This window comes from Peromyscus eremicus, chromosome 1, assembly GCF_949786415.1.
Source record: "Peromyscus eremicus chromosome 1, PerEre_H2_v1, whole genome shotgun sequence".
Classification (NCBI taxonomy): Eukaryota; Metazoa; Chordata; class Mammalia; order Rodentia; family Cricetidae; genus Peromyscus; species Peromyscus eremicus.
Window position 1 is genome coordinate 134,343,500 of NC_081416.1, and position 22,504 is coordinate 134,366,003.

At 45.3% G+C, this 22,504-nt stretch overlaps 1 protein-coding gene across 1 annotated transcript in view; it reads right to left on the reverse strand.

The window, feature by feature from the left end:
- Nucleotides 1–22,504, reverse strand: part of Otud7a (OTU deubiquitinase 7A) — a 322,225-nt gene that overhangs the window by 73,461 nt on the left and 226,260 nt on the right. The window contains exon 5 of the mRNA XM_059273496.1: nucleotides 4,673–4,855. Within this exon, the coding sequence (XP_059129479.1) occupies nucleotides 4,673–4,855 (183 nt within the window). The remainder of the gene's footprint in view (nucleotides 1–4,672; nucleotides 4,856–22,504) is intronic.

Here is a 22,504-nt window from a genome sequence, read left to right on the forward strand (position 1 = left end):
ATAAACAAACCATTTCTATAACGGTGGTTCTGGAAGTTTCCCTGAGGTGATAGCCAACTGTAGGGACGGGGAAGTGCTAAAATATTGAAAGCCCAGTACAGTAATCCTAATACTGGACGTACATCCAAAGAAGAGAGAATCTGTGTGAGGTATCTGCTCTCCTGCATGCTCTACAGCGTTACTCACAACAGTGAAGAAACAGAACCAACACAAGCATCTGCTAGCAGAATGAAAAAATGAGCACATATATGGAAGGGAATAGTGTTTACTAATAAAAACAATGAAACTGTGTCATTTATGACAACATGGATGAGCCTAAGGAACCTACGTTAAGTGAAATAAGCCAGGCAGGTTCCACAGACTGAGCTGACGGGCAGAAGCAAAATCAAGTGATGATGCAGAGCTACAGCGGGAGTGTGAGCAAAGAGCTGGGGTGGGAGCGAGAGCAGAAACTGAGATCAGTGATTGGCTACAAAACTGCAGCTGGATATGGGGAATAAATCCTAATATTTCATAGCATAGCAGTGACCACAGTTCATAATTTACTTACCTTTCCAAGTTGCCAGAAGAAACCGTTTTGAATGTCTTTAGCAGAAACAATAACTGGGATGATAGATGTGCTAGCCCTCAGAGGGTTATTACACACTGTTCACATATGTTTAAATATCCACAGCACCCTATGACTATGTACAACTATTACGAGTCAACCACAAAGATAAAATCTCAAGGCTGGTCACCTTGCGGCCCTTTCACACTCAGCTAGAGCACCAGCTAGAGCCCACACTGCTTGCTTTTAGCCTAATATATTTTGGTCTGAGGTGCTGATAATTATAGTATTAGGTGCTCACAGGGAAACTGAGGAAACATCTGAGGAAGGCAGGCACATATAAGAAAGTAAACGAAGTACTTATGTCACAGGAATCAGGCTGAATGGGCTGAATTTATAAATGAGCCTAGCAAACATGTCCAGAGAAATACAGAGGATACTGTGAAATACTAATAACACTAAGAAATAATTTGGAAATGCAAGTGCTGACCCAATAAACGCACAGGAAAAAGAAGCAGGTCAGAGTGCCAGGGCAAGCGTGTCTTGGAAGCCAAGAAGAGGAGCTTCAAGAAGACAGCCGAGGAAGTTTATGAAGAATTCATGGGAATGAATGAGAACTAGCGAGCGTTGTTCCACTAACAAAATTTTAGTAGGTCATGCAAACCTTTTCAGGCACTTAAGGTTTAAGACGTTCTCTGCAAATACAAGATTTGAAGGCCGTTTTTGAGGAAACGTTCTTTTTGAAAGAAGCAAATGAATGTAGCCACGTGTCTCTTAATGGACAGATACCTTCTGAGAAATACGTCCCTGTGTGACTTCACACAGTGGCCTCCCACAGACCTGTGCGGCCCAGGCCAGACTTTCAATGTGGCCTCTTTATGCCACTGAGAGGCAAGGTAAATGCTGAGGTCGCAGCCAGTAGAACCTGGCAGACTCTTTTACAGTCAATCGTTTTGTCAGAAGTTCACACTAAAATAACAGTGAAAAGCAGAGTATAGGAAATATGTAAACACATCCTCAATGACACTCACACTGACATCAATTATTTATTATCATTATTTATTATCAGCACGTTAATACACTAGATGATGTGCAGCACTGTCACATAACTGGTAGTGCAGGTCTGTTCTCACCAGCATCAACCAAATCCTGAGCGATGCACGACGGCATTGTAGTGGGTGGGATTCAGCTTCCTTACGATCTTATGGGGTAACTGTGGTAGCTATGTGATTTTAAATGTGAACAAGTAGAGAAGCTGACTTCTGCCTAAATAAACACAGGCAATCAAAAGAGCACCAACGTGATTGGGGCACGGCAGTAGGAGGGGTCAGGAGCATGTGACACAGTTCTCAGGGCGAGACAGCATGCTCCTAAGTTTTCAGAAAGAAAACCTAGACACGGGCTTTAAAAGGAGAATGGAAATGACAGATGAGTAAAAGTGGAACAGAGACCTTTTAAACAGAAAAATCTGATCAGTCAGAGAAGAAAAATGAAAACAAACAAAAAAGTTGATGAATAAAATGTGCAATGTACAGTATTTGTATTTTTATACAGCTATAGTGTATATACTATACACAGTATAGGTATAGATATGAGTTAATTAAAGTAAACTAAATGGATTAAATTCTCTACTTAAGAAAAAGATTGCTTTGGATGATAAAATAAAATCTTATGGCAAATTGCGTTCAAGAATCACACTTGGAATTGGAGCTGTAATTCTAGTGTAGATGAGGCCCAAATAACACCCACCCACCCAACCTATATTCAATGCTGAGAGCAGGAGAAATAATCTTCCCCAGGAGTAAGCCCCATAGTTTGGGTTATCCAATATCAAGTGGTCAGCCCTGATACCATACACATAGGACTAATACTAAGCAGACTCAGCAGGCTGTGTTTGTGTATGTACATGTGTGCGTGTATATGTGTATGTTTATGTAACAATAATAATTAAAGAAAAAGAGGCCACGAATTTGAAGGGAATGAGGAGAGGAATGGGAGGGATTAGAAGGAGGAGGGAAATGATATAATTATATTTTAATTAAAAATATAATTGTAAATAACAAGAAATCATTGCATCTAAATATAAACAAGATATCAAATGCTCTTAGATGATATGATTGCTCTGCGGCAAAAACTCGGGGTCATCTTCTCAGAACAACTAGCTTTAACAAGACACTGTATGTATGTGGCTGCCCAGATGACAGGTAAGTGCAGAATGGTTTGCTTTCTCTTGTGTCTAGTCTTAGCAGAATTCAAATATGTGGAGAGGCATACACAACAACATTGGATCCAAGGAACATGCCAACTTAAAGATAAGACAGGACCCCATTGGGTCATGAATAGAATTGCAATAAGGCTTACTTGGAAGCATAAATACAGAAAAGCAGTGGAAACTTCTGGTAAGGCAGTAAGGGAGTTTGCCTTAGAGAGTGACGTATAGGAAACCGACAGAGCCAAGGGTAACAGCTCGACAGCGGCATGCTAGACCCACAGGGACCACAAACAGATCTGGGACAGCTGGGACTTTACAGTATGGTCCAGTTGACATTTAGTCCAGAGGGGAAAAGGCAATCTGATCAATATGCGGAGAGGAAGCACTCTATAAGACAGCAGCCTAGAGCCTTTGCTATTGTTTATAAGAATTTCCAGTTGTGGAAACACCTGAAGACTAAGCTGACAAACAATAGGAAAAAGCCTTACTAACCACGCATTTTATTTCCAAATCCAGAGAAGAGCTCATAGGCTGGGATATTAATACTGTAAACATGTCTGTATTGCAAAGTCCTTTGAACACAAAGTCATAAGGCAGATGACACAGTGGGATTTACACAAGGGAGTGGGTAGAATCGTGTGTCGATTCTACAAGCTGATAAAGAAAAGCATAGTGATTGAAAAATGAACCACATGAGGAGCCAGGCATGCGGTAGAGGAGAAGGCCAATGGACCAGCAAACCACAAGGTGAAAGTTAAGACAAGATTCCAGTTTTCACCCTTCCAAATGCCAGCAGGGCAAAGCCATAGCACCAACACACAGAGAGGGCAGGGGTAGAGGAAGCGCTGGGTTTGCACTCAGTGAGCAGAAATGTGATCAGGGAGCTGATGACAGGAAGCCACAGCAAAGCCACAGCAAGCCACAGCAAGCCACAGCAAGCTCATCGCACGGCACTAGCCTGCAGGGAGGGAAGCACTGGCGTGAGATTTATAGGACTAAGCATTTCTTTAAAGAGTTATTTATTTTCATTTTTTATTGTGTATGAGTGTTTTGCCTGCATGTATGTATGTGCGCCACCTGAATCCTGGTGCTCTACAAGACTAGAAGAGTGCATCAGAGCCCCTGGAATTAGAGATGGTTGTCAGCTGCCAGGTGGGTTCTGGGAATCGAACTTAGGTCCTCTGGGAGAACAGCTAATGCTCTTATTCACTGAGCCTTTCAGACCCATGTCACAACATTTATTATAGGTGTGTGTGTGTGTGTGTGTGTGTGTGTGTGTGTGTGTGTGTGTGTAAGACAAACAAATGGCAACACAAATCCAAGACAACCCAGGATGGCTATTCATACAGAAGGTCTAAATACACCAAGTAACCAAACACAGCAACCAAGAGAATGAACTCATGCTTATTGCCCGGTAAAGGAAGCAGTTTCTAAGCCACCTGTCTCCCTGACTATTAGTTTGCATCTGGAACAAGTTTATCAGGAAAAGGAGGTAGATTTGGCTGATCAGTGGTTAAAGACAGTGAGAGCTGGGAGGTGGGACAAAAAGCCTTTCAAGTTCCCTTTTTATAATCACTGTTACAAGTGTATCTTAGTCTGATGATGAAGAAGAACAGTAAAGAAGGAACACAGGGAACAATGATCATGCTAGTGAATGACTTGGAGACTAAGCTGCCAGAAGTAACTGGAGGACCAGAGATATCTGTCAGGCAAAGCAGGACTCCCCAGTGGACGGCCTGGCCCTAAAGGCTTCAGTCACACTCTCCTGCTTTCTGGGGGAGACGTGGAGCCACAGATTCATGTTGCCTTTAGCCTGCTGTGAGGAGCAAGGCTTTGGGAGATCAGTTTGGCTCAGCTTGGTGGTGTTGACCACACCCTTCTCCACGTCTGTAAGCCCCCCAGCTGGTTGGTACCTTGGGCAATCTCGTCCTGTCTCTGCAGGCAGGGCCGCTCCACCTTGTGCCCAGGCTGGGGCAGTTCTCGCTCGGGCTGCTTGGCACACCTCCCTTCATTGAACACATGTGGTAGGTTGGCTGTGTGCCCCTGTCGGAGCTGCTCATAGTCACTCAGCGCAGCGGTCAGGTCCCAGTTTTTGCCTGTGGATAGAAATGACAAGACATTATTGCGGAAGTGGGAGAATCCTGGCTACCCTGGAGAAGAGGATGTTGATGAGCAGTGTCTGAAAGGAGACTCTGACACCCATAACGGGCTACCTGAAATACGTGATGACAGCCCCTCCCATCCATCACCTTTCATTAACACAGACACGTGCACACCTGTAAACACTATGCCTCTAATGACCACCAAAGTGTAGCACTTAGCGAGGCCTGTGCCAGGGCAGGAAATCCAGGCCACACAGCACTGGTTCTGGACACTTAAAACGGAGCTGGGGAGCCTTACAGGCCAGGTTTCAGGAACAGCGCGGCTGAACTTTCGAGCTCTTGGCACACAACTCATGGACATGTTGACTGGAGATTGCCACACTGGAATGAAACCGATCGCCATCTGAAGGGCTTATGAATTTCCTAATATCTCACCCATGATATCTATCCTTCCCAGAGACCGAGCCCTATTCTTTTCTCCCATACTCTTACTTACCAGTCATAACTCCTGGGAAAGAAGTGAAGTAAGGAACAGGCCCCTGCAGCTTAAGCTACTACACAGCCACCATCTGGTAAAACTTTCACACATACTTGGAAGGCTGCCCAGATCACAAGCCCATTAGGTCCTAGGTGATGGAACTCTTCTTTGTCCTTAACCTGGATGACTTCATCTTGGTCTCGAGTAACAAAGCACCAAATGCAAAAAGGACAAGAAGAACTCCCAGATTCACCCAGCTTTACATAGGAAAAGCAGAAGTGCAGCTTGAGATGTTTTCTCTTGTTGAGGGCTTCAGCTGCAGTCCCGTGATTGCTACAGCTTGTTCAACCTGCACACAGAGATGATGCACACCCCAGCCGGGCCAGGCCTGGATGCCCTCTTTAGTGACTATGATAATGAGCATGTCATTTCATACACAGAACCTTGGATTCTCTCTCCTTACAACAGGGTTAGTAAAATCCACCTGATGGGAACTGTTATGAAGGTTAGAGAAGACACAGAAATAGTGTTTTTAAGTACTCAACATATGGAAATCACTTAGTAAATCATATTAATCCAGATAAAAGCCATGCTAGTTGGTAAGAATAGCTAGCCCAAACCAACTGGGTTACTCAACGGAAAGACAGTATGTTTGGTGAAACTTTGTGTAGATGAGGAGAGGAGGGGGTGCTGCCGTTATGTGGACCCACTTTTTTGAATGTGGGTATGGGTGGGTGGTGGTTACGACAACAAACAGAGGAAGAAATTATAGACTATACAATCAGTGTACAAAATCCACTCATCAAATAAGTTTTCCTTATTACTTATCACCATTATCACCATTCAGGGCACGCTTTTGCTCATGTCTGATTTATATTGCTTTCCTTAAGATCGCTAGTGCAATTCACAGCTGAAAATGCTTATGATTAAACTTCTAATTTATATTCTCGGGCCTCCCTACCTGGTGGGTGTGTGCAGAAAGGGATGCAGGAAAGCAGGCAGGACACGAGGTGATACAGGCCATGTCACCTGTCCCAGACAAAGAATCAAAGCTGTCTCAGAAATGAAGTTAAGGTACAAGGAAAAGAAAATCAGGCCACAGGAAGCAGAGTTAGAACCATGAGATGGAAAATAAAGGGATAAAATTAAACAAAGGAAGAAATGGTTAAAGAGGTAGGAATATAAATAATGTGACAAATGGCTTCTTTGAGGCAGAAAGAAAATAAGTGAAGGAGATACAAACAACCCCATAAGTAGGGTTCAAAAACAAGATGTGTAAAAAATAGAAAGAAAAAAAAATGAATAAAAGCTTTAAAAACCAAAGCTTATGGGGCTAGAGAGATGGGTTAGTGGTTAGAATACTTGTTGCTCTTCCAGATGGCCTGTGGTTCAGCCCAGTACCCATGTCCAGTGGCTCACAGCTGTCTGTAACTCCAACTCCAGGGGATCTGACACTCTCTTTTGGCCTCTGTGAACATCCACACACATGGTATACACAAACATATACATAAATAAAAATAAAGATAATTTTAAAAGCCAACTTAGTGAAGTAAAATTTGGTTCTTTTTAGTGAAGTAACAGCCATTAAATATTGACTATCTTGTAATAGTCCATATCAACATTTATCCTTCTAAAATCACCATATTCTAAAAGAAAAATCAATCTTGCAACATTTTTCTTGGCAGCAACATTCAAACCCAGGATCATGGGATCACACCTATCTGATATTAAACAAGGGAACAGGTGTGAGCTAGGAAGGCTTTATACCTGCTGTGCTAGATCAAGTTTCCCACATCATGAAAGTGCACGTGAATCCAATGCCCAAGGTCTATGTGAAAGAACTAAGAGGGTGGAAACACTCTGACAATATGTTCAAAGGTGGAGCATTGGGGGGGCAAGTATGGAACCTCACAACTGGATTCAGTAGCTTCATGAGAAAGTATGTATGCATACACAAGACACACAAACACACACAAACACACATGCACAGATATACACACTCACAAACACATGTATAGATACGCCACACATGTATAGACATACAGAGATAAACACACATGCACAGACATACACACACTCACAAGCACACATGGATACACACACAGATAAAAGCACAGATACACTTATAAGCACATATGTATAGACACACATAGATAAACACACACATGCACAGATACACACACTCACAAGCACACATATATAGACACACACAGATAAAAGCACATATGCACAGATACACACACTCACAAGCACACATGTATAGACACACACATGTACACACACAGAATCACACACATTTCTGCCGTTACATGACATAGCCTAGAAGACCCTCTGCAAGAGCCCATCCAGGTTGCTGGAACTCACAGCTTCTAAAATTGAAGAGGAGGGGAGCGAGGAGCAGAAGGAGGGGAGGAGGGGCAGAGTATTACTGAGGCATATCACAGGTAATGAACTTAATTGTCTAAAGAAAAGAGAAGGAAGATAGAACAAAAGAGCAGACTCAAAAGAAGTCATTAGTCAGCAGATGCAAGTTTTCTAAATACCAGAAAAATGTTTTAAGATAAAAAGCTAAGAAAACACAGTGGTTGACATTTAAAGTATGCATATATTAAAATGGAATACGTGACCTGACCAAGTCTATCTCCCACAGCAACCTGTAAGGAAAAGGAATGAGTATTTGCTGTAAGGGATACAGCTGGTGGTGCGGCCTGACACCCCAGCCAGCTGGCGGGCTGAGGCAGGAGGACTACCCTTTTTTTTTTTTTTTTTTTTTTTTAATTTTTATTTTGCAATACAATTCAGTTCTACATATCAGCCACAGATTCCCTTGTTCTCCCCCCTCCCGCCCCCCTCACCTTCCCCCCAGCCCGCCCCCCATTCCAATCTCCTCCAGGGCAAAGCCTTCCCCACAGACTGAGATCAACCTGGTGGACTCAGTCCAGGTAGGTCCAGTCCCCTCCTCCCATGCTGAGCCAAGGGACCCTGCATAGGCCCCAGGTTTCAAACAGCCAACTCATGCAATGAGCACAGGACCCGGTCCCACTGCCTGGATGCCTCCCAAACAGATCAGGCCAATCAACTGTCTCACCCACTCAGAGGGCCTGATCCAGTTGGTGACCCCTGGGGGTAGTGAAGGGCGAGGGTCGAGGGAAAGAGAGCTTGGGTGAGTGGGAGATCCCAGCTGGATCAAAAACAGAGAGGGAGAACAAGGAATAGGAGACCATGGTAAATGAAGACCACATGAGAATAGGAAGAAACAAAGTGCTAGAGAGGCCCACAGAAATCCACAAAGATACCCCCACAACAGACTGCTGGCAATGGTCGAGCGACAATCCGAACTGACCTACTCTGGTGATGGGATGGCCAAACACCCTAATTGTCGTGCTAGAAACCTCATCCAACTACTGATGGACCTGGAGGCAGAGATCCATGACTAGGCCCCAGGTGGATCTCTGGGAGTCCAATTAGCGAGAATGAGGAGGGTTTATATGAGAGAGAATTGTTGAGACCAAGGTCGGATAAAGCACAGAGACAAATAGCCAAACAAACGGAAACACATGAGGACTACCCTTTTAAGGCCTGCCTGGGGCAAAGAGTGAGTTGAAGGTTAGTCTGGACAGCTCACTGAGATTATCTCGAAATAAAACGTGGGGGAGAAAGCTGGGCATATAGCTCAGACAGAGTACTAGGGAAGCATGCCCAGATCCCTAGTTTACTATACAGTACTGCCAACACAAACACACAAACAACAACAATGACAAAAACCATACAAAACCCCACACCTAAAGCAGATTTGTTTCCAATGGCTGCTAGGTGATGGCTGGCCACCAGATGAGAAGACAACACCAAGAAGATCCTGCTCTTGTGGCAACGAAGAATTCAGGACCACATCTTTAATAAGATGAAAAAGCTCAGTTTACAACAGAGATGCATTCATCATGAAGTGTGGGCACCCTGAGGTTCTGCCTCCTGCAGAGGAGAGGTTGCCCCTCCCCTCTGCAGGTCTCCACTTCATACCCTACCTCCCTGCCCTGTATTCTCCTCAGGCATGCTGGGACACCAACAACTCAGGACAGCTTCTAACCTGGGAGCCTCCTAACGCTGCAGACTGGCCAATCCCAAACCTGCTTGTCTGCCCTGTCCCTCTCCCCCAGAAGGCTCCTGCATTCATGCCCTCCATCCCCCACCTCCTGACTGATCCTGGCACTTCCATGTGCTGGACCATGCCTCCTGATCCATGAGCAGTCTTCCTACAGTGGTTGTCTGGGTTTGTATACCCAATTAAAGCAATTCTAGACACAGGTGAAAGCTCGAGATATAAACAACTACATATGGAATTTAAAGGTTAAAAAGCAGAAATCATTGCAAGGTTCTGACATAAACACAGTGACATTAGATTCCTGAGAGAGTACTGTAGGTGGGGCAGATCTACAGTCTGGGGATGGAACCCAGGGCTCTATCACTGAGCTGCATCCCTATTCCACAGGGCAGATTTTTTGTTTGTTTGGGTTTTTTTGGTTTTTCGAGACAAGGTTTCTCTGTGTTGTTTTGGTGCCTGTCCTGGATCTCGCTCTGTAAAAAGGCTGGCCTCGAACTCACAGAGATCTGCCTGCCTCTGCCTCCCGAGTGCTAGGGTTAAAGGCGTGTGCCACCATCACCCGGCTCCTTGTGTCTTTTTCCTACATGAACAAAGTTGGAAAAGACAATTAAATTTCATACCACACAGATGGGTCCCAGGAGTGAAGAATGGTCCTAGACATTCATATAATCTGCTTTCATTTCTGAAGCTCAAACATGTAATCATAAACAACATACAATTACAGATACAGACACGTGTGAGCAAGTGCTGAAGGGAAGCAAGGGAAGGGAAAGGAACCGCCAGAGCATGATTCCCTGGATGGAGTGGTGCCATGGTGGTCACGGTGGTTAGGAGAGAAGCACAAAGGGGCTCCAGCGTTCATGACGAAGCCTTTGAAGCTGGGTGGTTCAAAAGCACAGTTCTAGGGGTTGAAGGTGAAGCTTGGTGCAGCGTCTGCCTGGTACGTGCAAGGCCCGGGTTCAATACTCCCCACTACAAACAACAGTAACAACAGCGGCCCAACCCACAGAGCAAACGCCAAACCTGCAATACTTCTATAATTAATTTTGTTACATGTAACTTGGTGCCATCTTAGTATTTAATAGAAAATGATGACTTGGGGTCAGTTAAGCTGTGGCAATCAGAAGAGATCATATCCCTTGTCATTCGCTTACTGACCAAAGGTCAATCCCTTCTGCACATGGCAGCCAAGACCGAGAGCTCAAGCTGGCAGTGGCTCTGCTCCACACAGTCCCAGAAATCGGCGCATGTGTACACACAGGTATTAGGTGCCATCTTCAAAACGTGCCAGCTCACTCGGTCAGGAAGGGGAAGAACCCAGCGGGGAGAGTTTCTCCCTTAGGCTATTGCAATCTTTCCTATGCCTCGTCTCCTCAGACAGGCTGCCACGGGCCAGGTCTGGAGTGTCTGTGCTGCTCTTCCAGCCATCCCACTGACACAGCCACATGATGTTCAAAGGAGCCTGGGAAATGAGGCCTAGGGACCTGCTTAGGGAGAAGGAAGGGTGGATTTTGGTAAACAGCCAGTTGTTTGTACCGAGGCAACCAGAAGATGTGCAACTAGCCAGAATGTCACCAACCTGAGTAGATTCAAACATGATGCTCACATACAAACTCCTGTGTACGCACATATATTGAATGTATATGCATAATACATATATGCATACATACATCTGGATATACTGTATGCATATTCTGTGCATGAAAAACTGCAATAAGATATCAAAATATCCTTGAAATTCTCTCGAAAGTCCATGATGATGAGTGGCTTTCATTTTCTCATTTTATTCTTCAACAAACTCACACTTATGTTGAGAATATCCACAGGGTTACCTCACTCAGCATGATATTTTCTAGTTCTATCCACTTGCCTTCAAATTTCCTGATGTCATTGTTTTTTACATCTGAGTAGTACTCCATTGTGTAAATGTACCACATTTTCTTTATCCATTCTTCAGTTGAGGGACATCTACGTTTTTCCCAGGTTCTGGCTGTTATGAATAATGCTGCTATGAACATAGTTGAGTAAGTGTCCTTGTGGTATGGTTGATCATCTTTTGATTATATCCCCAAAAGTGGTATAGCTGGGTCTTGAGATGTATTAATTCCCAATTTTCTGAGAAACTGCCATGTCAATTTTCAAAGTAGTTGCATTCCCACCAGCAGTGGAGGAGTGTTCCCCTAACTCTACATGCTCTCCAACATAAGCTGTCATTTGTGTTTTTGATCTTAGCCATTCTGACAGGTATAAGATGAAATCTCAAAGTCGTTTTGATTTGCATTTCTTTGATGGTTAAGGATGTTGAACATTTCTTTAAGTGTATCTCAGCCATTTGAGGTTTTTTCTCTTGAGAACTCTCTGTTTAGCTCTGTACCTCATTTTTAAATTGGATTATTTGGTATTTTGATGTCTAGTTTCTTGAGTTCTTTATATATTTTGGAGATCAGCCTTCTGTCAGACGTGGGGTTGGTGAAGATCTTTTCCCATTCTGTAGGGTGTCATTTTTGTCTTATTGACTGTATCCTTTGCCTTACAAAAGCTTCTCAGTTTCAGGAGATCCCATTTATTAATTGTCAATCTCAGTGTCTGTGCTACTGTTGGTATATTCAGGAAGTTTTCTCCTATGCCAATGTGTTCAAGGTTACTTCCCACTTTCTCTTCTATCAGGTTCAGTGTAACTGGATTTATGTTGAGGTCTTTGATCCACTTAGACTTGAATTCTGTGCTGGGTAATAGATGTGGATTTATTTGCATTTTTCTACATGCTGACATCCAGTTATGCAAGCACCATTTGCTGAGGATGCTTTCTTTTTTCCATTACATAATTTTGGCTTCTTTGTCAAAAATCAGGTGTCCACAGTGTGTGGATTTATGTCTGGATCTTTGATTCCATTGATCCACCTGTCTGTTTTTATGCCAGCACCATGCCGTTTTTATTACTATAGCTCTGTAGTAGCACTTGAAGTCAGGGATGGTGATGCCTCTGGAAGTTCCTTTATTGTGCAGAATTGTTTTAGCTATCCTGGGTTTTTGTTTTTCCATATAAAGTTGAGGTAATCCAGTCCCAGAAAGACAAACATTGCATGTACTCACTCATAAGTGGATATTAGCTGTTCAGTAAAGGATAACCATGCTATAATCCACAGACCCAGAGAGGCTGGGTAACAAGGAGGGCCCGGGGTTGGGGTGCATGGATCTCCTGGGGAAGGGGAAATAGAAAGGATCTCATAGGTGGATTGGAGGCAAATGGAAATGGGAACATGCAGGATTGGGTTGGGGTGGATGGACCGGGAGAGTACTGAAAGAGATGCCTGGAAAAGGGGGACATTTTGGGGTTAGGTAGAAACCTGATGCAAGAGAAATTCCCAGGAATCTGCAAGGATGACCCCAGCTAAGACTCCTAGCAATGGTGGATTCGCAGCCTGAACTGGCCATCTCCTGTGACCGGGCGGGACTTCCAGTGGAGAGATTAGGACTCCAGCCCAGCCACACAACCTTTGACCTACAGTCTGTCCTGCCTATGGGAAGTGCAGGGGTGGGGTGGGGAGGTCAGGTGAGGAAAGTGGTATGGAGGTTGTGGGAGTGGCCAACCATTGACTGGTCCAGCCTCAGACCTATCTCATGAGAGTGAGTCCACCCCTAACACTACCTGGAGCACCAGAACCCAGAAGTTGAATGACCAGAGACCTAGGACAGAACTGAACATGATCAGGAAAAAAAAAAGTCAACATAATGCTGCCTAACGATATTCTGCTATACTCATAGATTGGTGCCTACCCCAATTGTCATCAGAGAGGCTTCATCCAGTAACTGATGGAAACAGATGCAGAGACCCACAACCAAGCATTGGACCAAGCCTGGGGAATCCTGTTGAAGGGAGGCAGGAAGGATTGTACAAGCCAGAGGGGTCAAGGACAGCACAAGGGAACCCACAGAATCAACTAACCTGGGCTCTTAGGAGCTCAGAGCCTGGATCAACAGCCAGGGAGCCTGCATGGGACCAACCTAGGCCCTCTCTCTACATATGTGTGACAGTTGTGTAGCTTAGTTTACTTGTGGGGCTCCTAGCAGTGGAAGCAGGGCCTGTCCCTAATGGTTTGGCTGGCTTTTGGGAACATATTCCTCATACAGAGTTGTCTTGTTCAGCCTTAATACAAAGGGAGAAGCTTAGTCCTACCTCAGTTTGATATGCCATGCTTGGTTGATACCCACGGGAAGCCTGCCCCTTTCTGAACGGAAACAGAAGAGGAGTGGATTGGGGGTGGGAGGAGGGCAGAGGGAAGGTGGAGGGAGGGGAAGAGAGGAGGGAGGGGAAACTGCAGTCTGGATGTAAAATAAAATCAATCAATTAATTAAATAATTATTGATTAATAATAAGTAATAATTATTGATTAATTAATAAAAAGAATATCCACTGGGCTTCAGTTCACATGTCTGATAGACATGATTTGTTTGCCTGGGTTCCAGTTGGCTCCTTTTCATTATTTATTTTTCCTTGAGACAGGGTCTTGCTATGTAGCCCAGGCTGGCCTTAAACTGCAATCCTGCCTCAGTCTCCCGAGTGCTGGGATTACTGGGCCTGTGCTACCATGCCCAGCTTGACTTTATCCTTAATGAGTATGTTCACATCTCCAAACTAAACAGACTTAGGGCTCAATCACTTTGTATTGCTTGTTAAATAACAGTGAAAAGGAAATCAAGAATACATTTCAGCACTGGATGGTGATGGTGAGTATTTCGAGTAATCTTCAAGGAAAGTACTGAAATTATTGAGTTTACAGTAATTTAATTATTTATATATTAATTGGTCTATTATAAGGATTTATTTTATTTTTAATTATGTGCACGTGCATGAGTATGAGTGAGTACTGGTGTGTGTGGAGTCCAGAGACACTGGATCCCCTGGAGCTGGAGTTATAGGGAGTTGTAAGCGGCCTGATATAGGTGCCAGGAATTGAATTCAGGTCTCCTGAAAGAACAGTACATACTCTAAACCACCAAGCCAATGCTCCAGCCTCTAATCAGTATATTTCATGCTAAAGAAACCAAAGGTTTTTTTTTTTTTTTTTTTTTTTTTTTTTTTTTTTTTTTTTTTTTTTTTTTTTTTTTAAAGACAGGTTTTCTCTGTGTGTAGTCCTGGCTGTCCTAGATCTCATTCTGTAGACCAGGCTGGCCTTGAACTCACAGAGGTCCGCCTGCCTTTGCCTCCTGAGTGCTGGAATTAAAGGCATGTGCCATCACCACTCAGCCATAAAAAGTTTTGATTTGGTTATTTATCTTAAAAAATAAAAGGAAAGCAGGTTGAAATTGTATACACAGTAGATCCTAACTTTCTGTTGACACAGTCCACAAATGAAATCACCTTATTGTTATATGAATGTAGAAGTGCTTCTGTACTTACGTACTGAGAAATTATATGCATGAACCCCACCCATGCTTACAAACAGTATAATTTTTTAAGTCTTTGCATGTCTGTATTCAGAATACAATTAATCTAAGTAGCTGTGCAAATGTAGGGAGAAGCATTTTCACAGCAGCTGAAGAAATGGCTACATGGAAGAGGCAAAAGCTACAGGCAAGGCTGCACACAAGGCTATGCTGTTTGGTGGCCCTGAGTACACAAAGACACACCTGAGTGTTGATGACATAAAAATGAATGAAAACGACTCTGTGCTTTGAAGAAGCTAATAACTGGATCTAAGCATGCATGGGACAGCTGTGGTGACCTGTGATGGCTGAGGCATGTGTGTGTGTGTGTGTGTGTGTGTGTGTGTGTGTGTGTGTGTGTATGTGTGTGTGTGTGTACAAGGAGTCTGCACAGGGCTTATACACCGATTAGTTGGGAGTAAGGAAATGGAGCCTTCTCAGAGGAAAGGAGGAAGGCAGTGCAGGGCTCAGCACAGACGAGGGACCGGTGGTTTGCACAGCCTCCCCAGGGAATCACAGACAGTGACAGCACTGGGGAGATTGGAGCTGAACAAGGAAATAAAGACGTGGTGTGGCCACAAGGTGGCAGTAGACCACACAGCTTTCCTGGAGATGCTCTGGCAAATATTCTCTGGAAAGATGCCCACTGTAGGGGAGGTAGAGCAGGAGTCCTAGGGAGAGGGAGGCTGCTGCTCAGAAGGGAAGGAGTATAAGGCAACTCCCAGGAGAGACAGAGTAAGAGATGGAGCCCAGGGGCTGGGTTGGTTCGTTTGCCATGAAGCCCTGACTGCTGCAAGCTGCCAGACAAGGCCTCACCCATGATTCTGGGCGCATCTCTGGGTACGTCCCTGGCGCTGGGTAAGGGTCTCTCTGGATGAGATGAACATCTAGATCTGTAGGCTGTGTGAAGCTGTGCAGCCTTCCCAGGGAGGTTGGGCTGCATCCAGTTGTCACCGGAGTGGAATAAAAGGCTCACAAGGGAGGCAGCCCTGCCGGCAGGGGAGAGCTGGATGTCACCGTTAGTCCTCCTGGCCTCCAGCCTCCCTCCTGCAAATCATGGGACCCATCAGTTCTCATAACTAATTCCTTGATTAGTTAATGAGCTAATTAATGAGCTAATTCCTTGATTCCTTGTGATAAGTTTATCTCGTTGCCACCTCTCTCTTCCTTTCTGTATATACATACGTGTCTTCCCACAGGAAACATGTAGACATAGACTCAGAGCAGATAGTCTCTAGGTCAGAGAGCTTGGGGTCAAATCAGCACAAAGCTGTGTCTTATCAGTCCCTGGGCAGTGGGGAGGGGGGGAGGGGAGTGAGAAGAACAGGCTATGGAAAATAAGAAGGCTCTAGATGAGCGATTCTCAACCTGTGACCCCAACAGGGGTCGAATAGCAGATATCCTGCATATCAGATATTTGCATTATGATTCATAACAGTAGCAAAATTACAGCTATGAAGTAGCAACAAAATAGTTTTATGGTTGGGGGTCACCACAACATGAGGAACTATATTAAAGAGTCACAGCTTTAGGAAGGTTGATAATCACTGGGCTAGATAAACTCTGCTTGTTTAGACTATATTCAAGATGACTGAATATTTAGGGCTGGGGGAATAGATCAGCCTAGGAGCCTCTGTCTAGTATGTGTAAGGCCTTTGACTCCAAGCACCACCAAAGAAATCAGGGATGTGGAATTGTGAGTTTGGAGATGGCATATTTTTGAGCTAATGCATCTCATACTTCAACAAAGAAATAGCCAAGCAAGGGGTCATATAGTCAACCTTTGAATCATTTAAATAACAGAAGGTTAGTAGGACCAAAATGATAGTAAAGGGTAGAGTTTTAGAAAACATCTAATTTTAGGTTAAAGCCTCAAGATGGATTAAAAAATATTACTTAATTTCAAAGACAAGAGTGCATTCAGGGAACGGCTATCTCCTACTGACACATTCTTCTGCCATAAGGTGTTCAGGTGTCCAGGCAACACTGTGCTACAACTGTTCCCATGGAGGTGTCGGGGGAGGAGGCTGTTGGGACAGTATGCCATGGAGTAGAAAGCTGTAACTAACTTGTGGTTCAATCCTTCTTCTCACTGAGCTGAATCCTCCTCCCTTTAGCCAGCCTGAAGCCATGCACTGAAATTAGCAACAGCAGGTAGCAGCTGCTTCCTTACCCCAAGACATAACTAGGATACTTAACGCCCCCCAGAGGTGTGTGGGTACCCATGTGAGTGTACATGCTACAGTCTTGGCCCCAGCTTCGCACTTTGTAAGGTGGTGCCGAGGGGAGGAAGTTAGGTTACTGGAAGCATACTCCACGGGAATTGTGGACTTTCCTTGCCTTCCTTCCTCTTCCGCTTCCTGGCTGGAAAGACTGGCAGTTTTGCTCTGTGACATGCCGCTGTCACCAGATGCTGCTTCACCACTGGCCTAGAACAAAGGCACCTAATAATTACTGACCCGAACCTCCCAAGCTGTGAGCCTTCCTTCTTTCTAGATTACCTCCTGTCTTCGATACGGTGCTGGAGAGCCGACTAACGCAACTAAGCCAAGCGCCCACTGTCGTAAAGCTTAAGAGAATGAAACCAGCTGTCGATGGAGTCTAGATTTACACAACAGTGAAAGTGTGCTGTGCCCAGGCTGACGGAGGCCTTCTGGGAGGGGTAACCGCCCAGGGCCCTCACTGTGGAGAGCCCACCCTTCCTGCGTGTCCTGTCTGTCAGTCTGCATGGGATTTAAGACCTCATTCCTTCCAGCTAAACTGTCTCAGTTAAAATTCCCCAGGCAGGCTTGAAAAACTACAGGAAGATCAAACTAAATCCTGCGGATCTGAGAAATAAATCACCTCATGTGTCTTGGATGTTTGCCAAGCTGGCCCCCAGGAGGAGTTTGAATATGTCACTTGGAAGAAAAGTCTTCTAGCTCTTTCTATCCATTCCCCCCCCCCCCCAGAAGTCTACCAGCTCCCCTCTACAGTGTCCATGTACCACAAGGTAGACAAAGAAGGCTGCTGCCACAGGGGTCCAAGCCTCATACCAGGGCCCAAGACCCGCCTGGAGGCAGACCAGCCCGCGATGGGGTCCATAAGCACATAATGAAGTACACAGTTAGCAGCTGTCTGTGGGTGGTCAGCCATCCACACAACAGAAAGGCTGATGGGCTCTAAGGATATTTTCTGCTTGTTTGGAATCAAAGAAATCTGCTGAGATCCTGTCTATAAAAGAGTAAAGGCATATTAATGCAGGAAGTGGGATTTGGGGGAGCCGTGACTTTTCCCAACCTGTCCAATAGATAGCTTGGAGCAGCAGGTGTGTTGATGGCAGAAGTGTGTTGGGTATGGAATGGGAGGGTTCACTCGCCCAAGAGACCACATCCACCAAAGGTGCTGTGTGCACTGAAGAGGCCACATTCACCACTTGTGTCCACCCAGGATGCTGTGTCCACCCAGGATGCTGTGTCTAGTACATAAGCTGGATTTACCTTGGAGACTGTCTACTTAGGAGACTATGTGTACCTAGGAGGTTATGTCCACCAAAGAGGCTGCACCTCTTCTGGAGACAATTAAGCATGGAGTACATGTCTACCTAGGAGACCCCATGTCTTTTCAGGGGATCCCAAGTCTTCACAGGAGACCCTATCTACCCAGGAGAGTCTCTCTACCTAGAGGGCCATGCCCACCAAGCAGTCTGTATACCATGGAGCAATGTTAATGAAGTGAGCAGAAATTCAGGGGTGCCTAGTCCATAATACTACCAAGACAAGTGACTAGGTCTCTAACAGGTGACTGCAGGCAAAGGGCCCTCCCTCAGTGAGGAAGGGAATGCTGTAGCTATTTGGAGGATAGCATTTCAGTTATGAGGATGGCGAGATCGACCACAGTACAGATCTGTTCCGTTGTGTCATCCGATGATGACCTGGTGGTCTGTGCCTGGAGTGCATGGGGCTGGGCTGTGGTAAAGGTCCTGGATTTTATTTTGGGTGACAGAACACTGGCCAATTTCCATCTGTAGAGAGAAATGTTCTGATATTCTTTATTGTATTTTATTTTTTTGTTGATGGTGGGTTGAATAGTGGTATGGATACCAAAGGCTCAGTTGTGTGCTCAGTTGGATGTGCTTCGTGAACCCGCAGCAGAGGCACGATCTGAACACTCAATCCTGTCAGCATGGCCATCATGCCCCTTCCTCATCGGTCTCTCTGTCATTGTTTCTACTGCCTACAATATTATCACACACTGAACGGCTTACAACAACATGAGCTTTTCTCATGATTTTGGAAGCCAGCTGTCCGGAGGCCTCTGCTAATTTCCTTGTTCCAAACCTCAGAAGGCTGAAGTCAAGGTGTCAGCAGCGCTGGGGTCCCTCCTGGATGCTAGAAGAGGGTCGGCTTTGAGGCCCGATCCTGTCTCAGGTGGTTGGAGTACTGAGTTTCTGTGTCAAGCTATCAGCTGACGGTGTGCTTCCAGACGCCACTCAGGATCCTTGGCTGGTGTTCCTCCTCCATTGTCAAGCAAGCAGCGGAGGGCTGCTTGACTGTCACACCTCGTGTCCTCATCCCTCCCCGTGTCTGCAGCCTTCATTTGTTTTCAAGAACAACTGGCATTGCCTTGGATCACCATATAAGGGCACAATTTCTGTTAAAATCAAATGATTATCAGCCTAAATCCTGTCCGCAGAGTTCCTCTGTAGCACTACTGTAGCCCCTCTTTACCTGTGGGAGATGTGCCCCACAACTTGTGGGAGATGTCTGAAGCTGTGGGTGTGCCAGACCCTCAGAGCAGGTCTGAGAAACCCCCACCTTCCTTGTTAAGCCACGAGGCTTTACCTTTCCACTCACAGGAAGCACCTCACCCCTCTCCACTGTCTCCCAGATGCCACTACCTCTACTTTTGTGCTTTGGGGGTCACTGTCAGGTAAAATAAGGACCACCCGAACACACACACAGCATGATATAGGCAAAAGAATGATTCATGTCCTAGTTAGGGTGAAACAGAATAGTGCAAACTTTTATCAATTTTTTTTTTGGAATTTCAATTTAATAGTTTTGAACTGCAATTGACTATCAGCAAGAGAATTTATGGAAAAGGAAGACAAGGACAGGGTCATGACTGTAGCTATACCAGCACATGGCTCCGTATTCGGGAACAGGAATCTTGGGAATCATCTTTCAGACATTTGTCTGCCAGGTAGCCTTGTGCTGGAGCTTTGAACAAATGGGCCCTTGCAATACATACTGCTTGATATTGTCACTCTGGCTCAGAATAAGAGGTCTGAGATTCATCCATGTTGTAACATGTATCAGTAATTCATTTATTTCCATTGCTGAGGTGTATTCCATTGTATTCACACAGGAAGGTGTGCTTATCCATTCATTTACATGCTGAAAGATGCCATGTTGCTTGCAGATTTTGATGGTGAATAGAATTGTTATAAATCCTTTCATGTACGAGTCCTTGTTGTAAACATACTTTTTCAATTTTTTAAATCAGTTAAAAGTCTCATCTTTTAGAGAATTTCCAGTGTGCAGTACAATTAACTACAGTCAGTCTTAAAACTATAGTAATTCATCTGAGCTCCACCTGGGCAGCTTTCTCCTCTCCCAAGTTTTGGCCTGGGAGCTTAGCCTCTAGGACTCTCAGGTTGCTCGGTGCTGTCTCTCACACCATGCAGCCTGGGAGCTTCTGCACAGGGTGCTCATCCTGGCAGGTGTCCTGCTGGTTTTAGGCATTTTATTAAGGGAGATTTCCTATATGCAGAAATAGACACACGACTGTAATGGTTCTACCAGAATCCACAACTCAGCTCTGACAAGAATCAACTCATGGTTTCCCTTCTGTCCTCATCCACGTCACCTCTCACAGCTGGGCGAGGCATCCCAGCATGGGGAATGGGTTCCCAAAAGCCAACTCAAGTGCCAGGGACAGGTCTTGATCCCACTGCTACAAGACCCACAAACAGACCAAACTACACAACCGTCACACACATGCAGAGGGCCTAGGTGGGTCCCATGCCGGCTCCCAGGCTGTCGTTCCAGAGTCCCTGAGTGCCCATGAGCTCAGATGACCAAACTTCTAAGATACTTCCTCTGGCCTGGCCCCATTCAGGACACAATGTATCACGGTATCATTTCATCCATCAGTATTCCAGCATGAACCTTTCCTTTCACAGTAACATAGTAAAGCACATTGACAGGCAAACACTAAGTTCTTGAAATCTTCAGCTGCCCAGTAACGCTGTTCAATTCCCAGTTTGTCTTGCAATTTTTCATTTTTCAGTATTTGTGAATAAGCTTTAAATTGATGTACCTACATTATCATTTGTCCACAGATCTCTTGTCTTTTTGTGTCTATGCATGTGTGAGTGAGAGCATACAGAGGTTAGAGGGCAGTCTTGGGTGTCAGCCCACATACTTCAGGACAGGGCCTTCTGTAGTCACTATTGTGTATGCCAGACTAGCTACCCTCCACCTCCTCCCCCGCCCCCTCCCCGCCCCCGAGCTTCCAGGGATTCTCCTGTCTCCACATTTCATCTCACTGCGGGATTGCTAGGGTTGCAGATACCTGTGTCTGGCTTTATATGGGGTCTGGGATCTGAACTCAGATCCTCACACTTGTGAGACAAATCCTTTACCCACTGAGCCATCTCCCCAGCCCTCTTAAGTCTTCTTAAAATTTATAGCAGAGTAAGCAAACTGGTTCATAGTCTGGCTTCCTGCTGTGCATGCCTGTCCATGCGTGCACTCTGTGTGTGTGTGTGTGTGTGTGTGTGTGTGTGTGTGTGTGTGTGTGTGTGTGTGTGTCTGTGTCTGTGAATGTGTGAGTGTGTGTGTAGGCCAGAGGTTAACACTGGGTACTTCTCAGGTGCCATTCAGCTTGTGTTTTAAGGAAGGGTCTCTCATTGGCCTGGAGCTTACAGATTAGGCTGGTTGGCCAGTGAGCTCCTGTCTCTGCCTACCCAGTATTGAGATTACAAGCACATCCCCATACCTGGCTTTTTAATGTGGGATATGGGGATCAAATTCAGGTCCTTGTGGTTGTGAGGTGAACACTTTACTGACTTTGCTACCTGCCCAGCTGGTTGGCTGCCCAGAGAGGAAGTATTTAACCTCAAGCAGCCAAGCCAGGCCAGATCTTCTTAAGATAAGAAAACAGGCCAATGATGGTACTGGGTTACAGCCTTCCCTAACAGCCAGGAAATAAAAGCCACATAATTGACCACAGCCACAAAAGGGAAGTTACCACAAATGGTGAAGACAGGATTCAAGAGTATTTGGATATGCTCCTTTATCCAAACGAAAACTGTGTCCTGAATGGGGCCCGGCCAGAGGAAGTATCTTAGAAGTTTGGTCATCTGAGCTCATAGGTGCTCAGGGACTCTGGTCCGACAGTCAGGGAGCCCACTGGGGACCCATCTAGGCCTTCTGCATGTGTGTGACAGTTGTGTAGCTTGGTCTGTTTGTGGGGCTCGTAGCAGTGGGATCAGGACCTGTCCCTGGAGCTTGAGTTGGCTTTTGGGAACCTATTCCCCATGCTGGGTTGCCTTGTTCAGCCTTGATGCAGGGGAGGAGCTTGGTCCTGCCTCAACTTGATATGCTATGCTTTGTTGACTCCCATGGGAGGTCTTATCCTTTCTGAACAGAGA